The following is an 8,912-nucleotide window of genomic DNA, read 5'->3' as shown; positions in this document are numbered from 1 at the left end:
AAAACAACAAATTGGCTCGCTTACAGATTGTCAAAATTAAATCTGAAGTTCAACATTGTGGCCGCAAATTAATATCCCTTCCCTACTCGTCATGTGGTTCTTATTGCATGTCCTTAAGGGTTCAAATACAATGTTATATTATCAGTTACTGTGCTCTGCAGCAGAGACGCGCTAGGTTTCCTCTTGAGCTGGCTGACTGCCTCTACACCGGTGCCGGGGGAGTAGAGGATGGTGAAAGGTCTGTGCTCTGAAGAAAGGAGGGTGAAGGCGGACGGTCGAATGTCTTGGCTGAAGCAGAGAGAGCTGATTCAAGTCAGTCAGACAGACATAAGTGAGAAGGTCAAACAAGCAGCTTCCGGTTGTCTCGAGCTGCCGATCCTTATAAAGGATGTCAGGATGGAAAGAGAAGAAGCTCGAAGACATGACCCTCCGAGTGAAGTGAGGAGAAGTGTTCGCACCTGTTGGGTGGTTGCGTGCTTGATGGAGGTTTGACCCAGGAGGGTGGGAGATTCAGGAGGTGGTGAGTGAGGAACAGAGGGGTGAGGTGGGCTTTCTGCTTAGAGCGAAATACACAGAAATATGTTTTGGAATATGGCTATAGCACATCAATGAGGTAGAGAAAGTGAGTGCCAAATACGTGAGACGCATAACCTGGGACATGATGGGACTCATTGTGCAAGGTAAGGGAGCATGAGAGAGAGTTGGAGAAAGACGGGGATGAGCCGGGTTGAAGAGCTTGGGCATGCTGTGATTATGATGGGCGAGGGTGGAGAAAGAGGGTAAGCCAGGGGGAGATGGGTGAAGCAGCATGGTCTGGCCGGCTGGATAGATGGATGGATGGCTGGCTGGCTGAGCCTGTGACCATGGAAGGGATTAGACAGGATTAGCTGCGGGGTAACCTTCCCAAAGTGTCAGTCTGAGATCCAGAGAGCTGTGAAGCTGGCCGCCTGAGAATCCAGCCCAGGGGGCCCCAGCCCCGCACATGGGTTTTGTTTAACACAGACTCCTGCCACAGCGGGCACCACAGACGTAAAGTTCATAAAGTGGCGTGTTCATCGAAGTCAACACACACCTATTAAGGACTTATCTGTGGACCGAGCCCGGCCTTAATTACACATATATATATTGCAGGAAAGCAGTTCACTCTATTCTCATTTAGTTATTTCTAGATGCTTGTTCGCTGTTGTTTCAGAAAGAATACCTGTTCTATAGGTTGTAACTTTGTCAGCACAGTGAACCGACTGACTCTCTGGGACAAACTTACACAGTAGGGGAAGAGAGGAGGGGGTGAGCGGGGGGGTGTTACACATTCATGGAATGAATGTACTGTACTGTAACAATAACACACACTCTGAGAGCTTTGGAAAGCTTTTCCCTCCCTCCTTGAACAATTGCAAAATAAGGCTGTCAACAAATACTTCACGTGAAAAAAAGTCTGCAGCCAGAGGGAATTGCACAATAGAAGAGAATAATTGAAGTGCTGGCTGAGAAACAAGGGGAAAGATATGAATGAAACCATTAAAGCTGCACACATTGGGTTTTGACCACAAGGGGGCAAAAAACCAAACCTACATCAGCCAATTATAGGCTAATCGTTTCCTACTTCGCATCCAGCGACATCCCATTTGAACCGTCTCTTTCTCTCCACCTGTTGAACGTAAGACTGACATTATTCACTGGTAATTCAGTTGTGGTTTGGCTGCTTGAGAACAAAAATATTTGGGTCTCTTTTGACTGTTAAATGTTACATTCTTTGCCAACATTTTGCATTTATGAGATAAAGCACTGTCGAGAGAAGGAGTTATAATCACGTTGCACTTATGTGCTATTCATCTCACCCAAAAATGTTTTCTTCAACCATTTTATATCCGCATATTAGCTGAACCCAATTATAAATATCTGAGTCCACTGTAGTGCACATATACAAGACTCCTCTGCCATCTTTTTAAGTTCAGGAACCAAAAAGCATTAAGATACTGAAGTGTATACTTATCAAACGTCTTGTGTTTCTTCCACTTCCTGTGTGTAGTACTTATTAGAGATGAAGAGCCTGATCCTCCCTCCAGAGCACATCTTGAAGAGGGGTGACAGCGAGGCAGTGGCGTATGCTTTCTTCCACCTGCAGCACTGGAAGAGGGCAGAGGGAGCCTTAAACCTACTACACTGCACCTGGGAAGGCAGTATGTATCACTATGACTTCTTCTATTCAATGCCACTGCTTTGCATATAAAGTTTTGTATTATTTATTTGTAAATGTAGTGTCATCATGTCAGTTTAAAGTGAAAACACCTCATTCTATGCATGGCTACAATAGAGCCGAGCTATCAAAGACCCAAAGTATCTTCCTTGTGTATTGCTCTTCATTTTTAAATCGTTGTGTCATAGGTCATGTATATACAGCACACCCGCAAATATATTGTTCTTGTGATTACACAGGGATGAGATCATTGCCCACTCGGAGCACAGGGAGAATGTTATGGTTATATTTTATCAGGATGTTAACATCTTGTCACTGTAATATGTTGCGACTGAAATTATTTACTGAAAGTGGTGTCAGCTGTTTAACTCATACGTGATGTGTTTTTTTTTTTTTTTTAAATCTTCCTTTTTTGTGCTTTTCAGCCTTCCGGATAATTCCCTACCCACTGGAGAAGGGTCACCTGTTTTACCCCTACCCAGGATGCACAGAAACAGCAGATAGAGAACTGCTGCCCTGTAAGTACAACAGCCGAAGCATAAGTGCAAGTCTATTAAATGTCCATAGTTGCTCCAGATGTTCTTTCACCTTTTTCTTGTTTATCCTCACTGGTTGTGACTTTGTCTCGCTGTCTCTTTTCTCTCCAGCATTCCACGAGGTGTCTGTGTACCCGAAGAAAGAGCTTCCCTTCTTCATCCTCTTCACAGCAGGCCTTTGCTCCTTCACTGCCATGCTGGCCATGCTCACACATCAGTTCCCTGAGCTCATGGGTGTCTTTGCCAAAGCAGTGAGTACTTCACCTACTCATCTCAAAGTCATCTTAAAGTTGCTGTTGTTGTAAAATAGATGCTAACTCAGATTGTCCACTTCTTACACAGGTTCAGGTTGTTTGTAAATTGCCTGCCCGGTTACATCTTCATTTAATCTTTAATTGTTTTTTAAGAGCATGTTGTAACCTGAACCTTTTTAAGCCCCATGGTAATTGCTGCCTTCCATCACTGTCGGTAACACTGGAGGCTCATGGGAGTCGTAGGCCTGTGAAGTCCTGTGTTTCCCGCCAAAACAAGCTGTAGCTCAACTTAAGCTATCAGTGAATCACAGCTGAATAAGGCAAACGTAACAGTGAAGCTTACAGCCTTAAAGATTTAGTAACTTTGAATGCGTGCATGACTTCCTTTTACTGTTTATTTATTATAGAAGTGTTGTGTTATCTCTAGTTTGGCAAACTCCTTACTCTGGCTAATCCTTTGTTTACGGTCACCCTGTTTGTTAGGCCCTGTCTTTACATAGACTTCGCGAAAACAAGGCCTCAGAGAACATCTAGTGCTCTTCCTTTTGTTATGGGAAAGATTGGGGGCAGATAGGATTTTTACAGCAGCCCTGGCGAGCCTGGTTTGTGTAATGTTCAGACGGAGTGCATGAAAACCATTGAGGGAGGAACACAGAGCTCCTCACTGCCGTCTGAGGAAAACCAGATTTCCCTGCAATCTGCTGCTCTTGAACAGAAGATCCAAGCAAAGCACGACAGTCTGCCGTTCCCTTATTTATGGATACCAGACAATGTATGGCATAGTATATTTGAATATGTTTCATATATTAAATGCGATTAGAGGAGTACTTGATTTGCACTTGTCTGGCCGGGCTGATACTTCTACTTATGAGACTATTAAAGTGTCAAGTGTATCAAGCACACCTCAAGTAGTTTCAGAGAGAAACCATATTGTAATATTTCAGAGGACATTCACTAGCTATGTTAAATCACTAACATGTGCATGTCAAATGCTCTATTATACACATACCTACTATACTGTATATCCTAGATCGTAATCTAAGATGTCAGTGGATATATGCCCTGCTGGTAATCATAGGAATGAGTGTTTTGAGTCGCTCGTTTTAGGTCGACAACAATGTCAAAATATGCTTCTACAATCCATTTAGTTTACTTGACTTAATCTAACAGTGTTAATCAGATTTATTTTCTTAATATTGTCCTGTGTAGACCAGGTCAACGGGATTGTGAGCTCATGATAATAGATTGGTGTGACACCACAGCAGTTATCCGGTTTATGCAGTTGTACATTGTCACATGTGACTATCGGCTCAGGAAAATGATAATGTGATAATGGCCAAAAATACATTATTTGTGATGGCCATATTATAGTATTACTACTATATACTACTATAGCCCATACTGTATATTTTTCAGGATTATCTTACAAGGGTCTTTGCTTTTATTCATACATCATAAATCAGTTTTAAAGGATCCTTTGCCAATTTTCCTTTTACCTTCATTTATTTTTCACTATTTAGAAAGAGAAACTGAAAGAGTTAACATGTAAATCATGAGTAATATAAAGTGTATCCCCAAATCCGATAAGTATGTCGGCACTGTTACTACAAACAACATTTGAAATATGATAATATTTGGATAAAGCTGCTTTGTTTTTGTCTTCTCTGTACTACTTGTGGATTTCATGTATGAATGTGTTCAGCTGTGGAACGACCTGCTGCAAATCAAACGCTCTTTTCTGCATCTAATCTGCATCCTGTCATCTTAAACAAAGCCTTCCTCCACGCCTCCCTGTGTTTTTAAAAGCATTGAGCAAGATCAGTACTCCTAATGTCACACCTGTTTCCAGAGAGCACAACAGACGAAAGAGTCTAATTTATGTCCCTCATAAACAAATCAAACGTATTGTTTTCCATGCCAGTGTGACAGGGACGAGCTGGGAGACGGGAGGTGTCTGGGTGGGATTTTGTTTCATTCCTTCTTTAATTTTTATAAATGTTTTACCTCAGGCTTTGAGACAAAAGATAGAAGTTCCATAACACTGATTTAGTGAAATTGTGTGGATTTATTTGAAGTGTTTTACTTAAACATTATCTAAGAATGGAAAGAAAGAGGATTCACTGACATTCTACTAAAGGCTCATTCTGCTTTTTCTCTCTCTCTTCCAGTTCTTCAGCACACTGTTTGCACCGCTGGGTTTCTTCGCAGACAAGATGGAAAACTTCATGCCGTCCAGTTTTTGGCACCAGCTGACTCGAATCTGACCCCATCACACACACACACGCGCGCACACACACACACACACACACACACACATACACACAACGAACATAGAGACACACATACACACACCAATACCACTCCAAACCCTTCAAACAAAAAGTGTTTGCTCTCCTGTCTTCAGCATTACTGTCCACTTGCTGCATTGTTACTGATTATGTTGGCTGAGGTTGTATCAACACGGCAATACCGCTCTTAAGATGCTCTCCCACACTGTTCCCGCAGCCACAGTTTCTCCAAGAGCACAATTAGGCAATACCATTTGCAACGATTTCACAGGGTCGTTCACTTGTCCTTATGTTAGCACTGGGCAAGTGTAAAGACGTTTTTAATTATCCCACAAAGCCCGGCTGCAGATTTATTTAGTACAAAAATCTAATTAGGAATTCTTCAGAGGCACCTCTCACTTCCATCGCTCTAATTAATGAAATCACCAAGCTAGAACGACATGTTTTTAATACTTCTCTAACGTCTGTTTAATCGGATGAGTTAGTTTTAACCAGTGTGTTACTGACAACAGGAACAACATGTACATTAATATGTCTCTTGTAGAATATGTTTACCGATACGACTCAATTATTTCTGTGAGTCACGAAAGATCCCATGGGGTATTTGGAATGGTAACCTATGTGTCCCGTGTCAACCCTCAGTGCCCCGCAGACATCCAGTGGGGCAGATTTAAACGTCTGTAAGGCCTCCTAAAAACAGAGCTGTGATTTACAGCCTCGAAGTGCCTGCAGTGTATACAACGCCTCTGCAGTTTAACAGTTGTTACCATGGCATGACACCTCGGCACTATATCACCGGGGCAGCCGACGCCCCCGCAACATCGAAAGGTAAATGGGATCATATTTAGTGACAGTTAGGCCTCACATGGCATTGCTCATTTCTGCTGATCGCACAACAGATACAGAACGTTATTTGTGCGTTTCTTTAGCCAACTTAACAAAAAAACGAGGCACACTGAGAATCAACTGGCACAGGCAATGTAACCATAACTGTAATACATGAGATTACAGCTCTTCTAAATACACCGGCGAGCCCTCAGAGAAGCACTTAGACATAGAGGGGCAAGAGTAACAGACAAGCACAGCAAGAATTGTCCAAAGTAAGAATTATTTTACTTTATATGTACAACATCACTTGCTCTGACTTTGACTGTTCATTTTGCCAGACGTGCTACACATGTTGATTCTTCTGTGACTGGTTTAGTTCTGACATCTCTGTGAAAGATTGACGCCTCTCTGTTTTATCAATTCAAAGATGCCAGCATCACTTTGTTGTAAATTATAATGTAAAAAACTGACTGATAATGTAAAAACGTGTCAGAAACAAATGTGCCTGGTTGGAAAACGTAAAATATGTCAAATTTAATGGTTAAAGTTTATTTAAAAAAAAAAAAAAAAAAACATTAACTGTTGTCCACTTAGATGTGGATGATGAGAATATAATGCCACATCCTCCCACGTTTGTATTACATTAACAGGTTTGTTACATTTTAAACCACTTAAGGCAGACATGTTTACTTTACTTTGTCAAGTTATGATACGTGACAGTTATTACATTATTAGCCGCTATGACAACATAGAGTCCATGCCCAGGGTGACATTATACTGTCAACTCTTCACTCAACATTTAATTAAAAACATGTGATAATAAAGTGCCTTTTAGTACATCACACTATTCATGCACACCAATTTTGCATTTACAATATTGATATCTGTCTACTGGCAACTTTGTTACATTTTGATGGATTCAATTTGATAAATAGAGCGTTCAAAAAATGTAATTTAATTTATTTGAATTGTTGATTGTCCAATGATTAGCATTATTAGGTACAGCAGCCAAGTAACAATGGCAAACATACTTGTGAAAAAGTAGAAGAAAGGGCAAGCTGGGTATGATGTAATGGCACATAACAAATGTGTGTTACTACAGTATGTTGCAAATTTGGATCATATTTTTTAATATGATCTACTCTAAACGACAAAGATTCTGTTTTGCCTCTCACTCTGGTCTGTAATATGTCTGTTTAAATTTGTGACACTTGAAATGTGAAACGTTATAATGTGCAGCCGAAATGTACACGAGTACATGCTGAAGACAGGAGAATGTTTGAAAAATTGTAACTCCCCTTGGATGAGTTTGAAAGCAAAACTCACAATAAATTTCTCTTTCAGTGTAACCTCCTTTTGTGATTTTGTACTTTTTTTTAATGGAAGTGCTCAGTTTTATTGTTTTAAAAATACAAATATAATGTTTGTGTGATCAAGAATGTCTACAGGCATGCAACAGGTAATCTCCAAAGTGAACTGTTTTCAACTATATTTCAATAAGGGATTCAATTTCCCTTCATATTTTCCCTTCTGTAGTGATGGGGAGTTGTTATCTTGTTCAATGGCAAACTACTCACTCAGTCTGCCACCCTGCTGCTGCTCCTGGACTATATAAAGCCAAGAGCCATTATTATGATTACACCACTCCACCACTACCAGCAGATGCTTTTATGTGGCATGTTCCCAGTGAACCACTGGTGCCATAATCATACTCCATACACTCACGCTCAAGTGGCGAGCAGCAGTAATGAAAAACGCTGTTGAGGACTGTTGACGGGCGCTCAAGTGTTAGCTGTCAGTGCCAGAGTGCAGTTTCATGCCGCATGTTGAAACATGAATTGTTCACTGACCTCCGGAGTGCATCAAAGTCAGGGTAACTGCGAAAAAGAACGAAAATAGAGGGTAAACATGACAACAACAAATACGTGGTGAAGACGGAGGGTACATAGAAGTTTGATTTTTTTCATCTTCTCACAGTGGTGGGCTGTCAGGGCCAGCACGGCCTTCTCTGCTGGCCTAAACATCATCAGAATATAAATGTAATTTTTATATATTCTTTCCACAAATATGTATTAAAATATTCCCCATAGTCTATTCTCTTCATTTCATAGCTTTCCTCTTGGTTGCGCTGCTTCCAGCCTCAGATTGAGATTTGGAGGGCTGGCCTTTTATCCAATCATATTTCAGCCATGATGTGTTGCCAGGGTCCACGAAATCTGCCCTGAGGCCTTCAGAATCAACAGTGCGGGCGCCTGTAGCTTAAAGTGAACGGAGACAAAACTGGCATGCACGGCCCGCCACTGTCTTCTCATGACCTTTATAATAAGATAAGAGATGAGACATTTACAACATTTATGGGCAAAGCCAGTATGGTCAGTAAGAAAAAAATAAAATATGATACAATAAAATAAAATTATGTTTTGCAGCATATATACTAAGCCATGCAGGTGGTATATTATGTTCCAAACACTTAAAATCTCCAGTGGAAAGATGCAGTTTACTCACTAAATAAGAGTTTTTATGTGCTGCCAGCGCACTAAGCTCACCAGCACGATGAATTAATGAAGTCTTGTGGCCCGGGATCTTTGCCAAGGGTGTCCCTGAAGGTTTCATACAGTAAAGTATGTGTTGAACTGAAATCTCCTAAAAATCTGCCTGAAATAAAACACTCCTCACATAGGTGTGTTATGTCTGGCCATGGGTCTGTTTCAGCGGGATCCTCCCAAGAATGAGATGTGTGAAATGTGGTTTTATGAGATATGTCATATCTAGTTGGGTTTAGTCTATTAATATTTCCTTAATACCACCC

The 8,912-nt window shown here is 41.0% G+C and overlaps 1 protein-coding gene across 1 annotated transcript in view; it reads left to right on the top strand.

Moving 5' to 3' along the window:
• Positions 1-7,456, top strand: part of st7l (suppression of tumorigenicity 7 like) — a 15,249-nt gene extending 7,793 nt beyond the window's left edge. Inside the window, exons 12-15 of the mRNA XM_029432098.1 lie at positions 2,030-2,180; positions 2,623-2,715; positions 2,845-2,984; positions 5,156-7,456. Coding sequence (XP_029287958.1) covers positions 2,030-2,180; positions 2,623-2,715; positions 2,845-2,984; positions 5,156-5,251 — 480 coding nt within the window. The 3' untranslated portion in view covers positions 5,252-7,456. The remainder of the gene's footprint in view (positions 1-2,029; positions 2,181-2,622; positions 2,716-2,844; positions 2,985-5,155) is intronic.
• Positions 7,457-8,912: the final 1,456 nt, after the last annotated feature.

The sequence above is a fragment of the Cottoperca gobio genome, chromosome 5, assembly GCF_900634415.1.
Source record: "Cottoperca gobio chromosome 5, fCotGob3.1, whole genome shotgun sequence".
Taxonomy (NCBI): domain Eukaryota; kingdom Metazoa; phylum Chordata; class Actinopteri; order Perciformes; family Bovichtidae; genus Cottoperca; species Cottoperca gobio.
The sequence above is the reverse complement of the archived record's forward strand: the minus strand, read 5'-3'. Positions and strand labels throughout refer to the sequence as shown.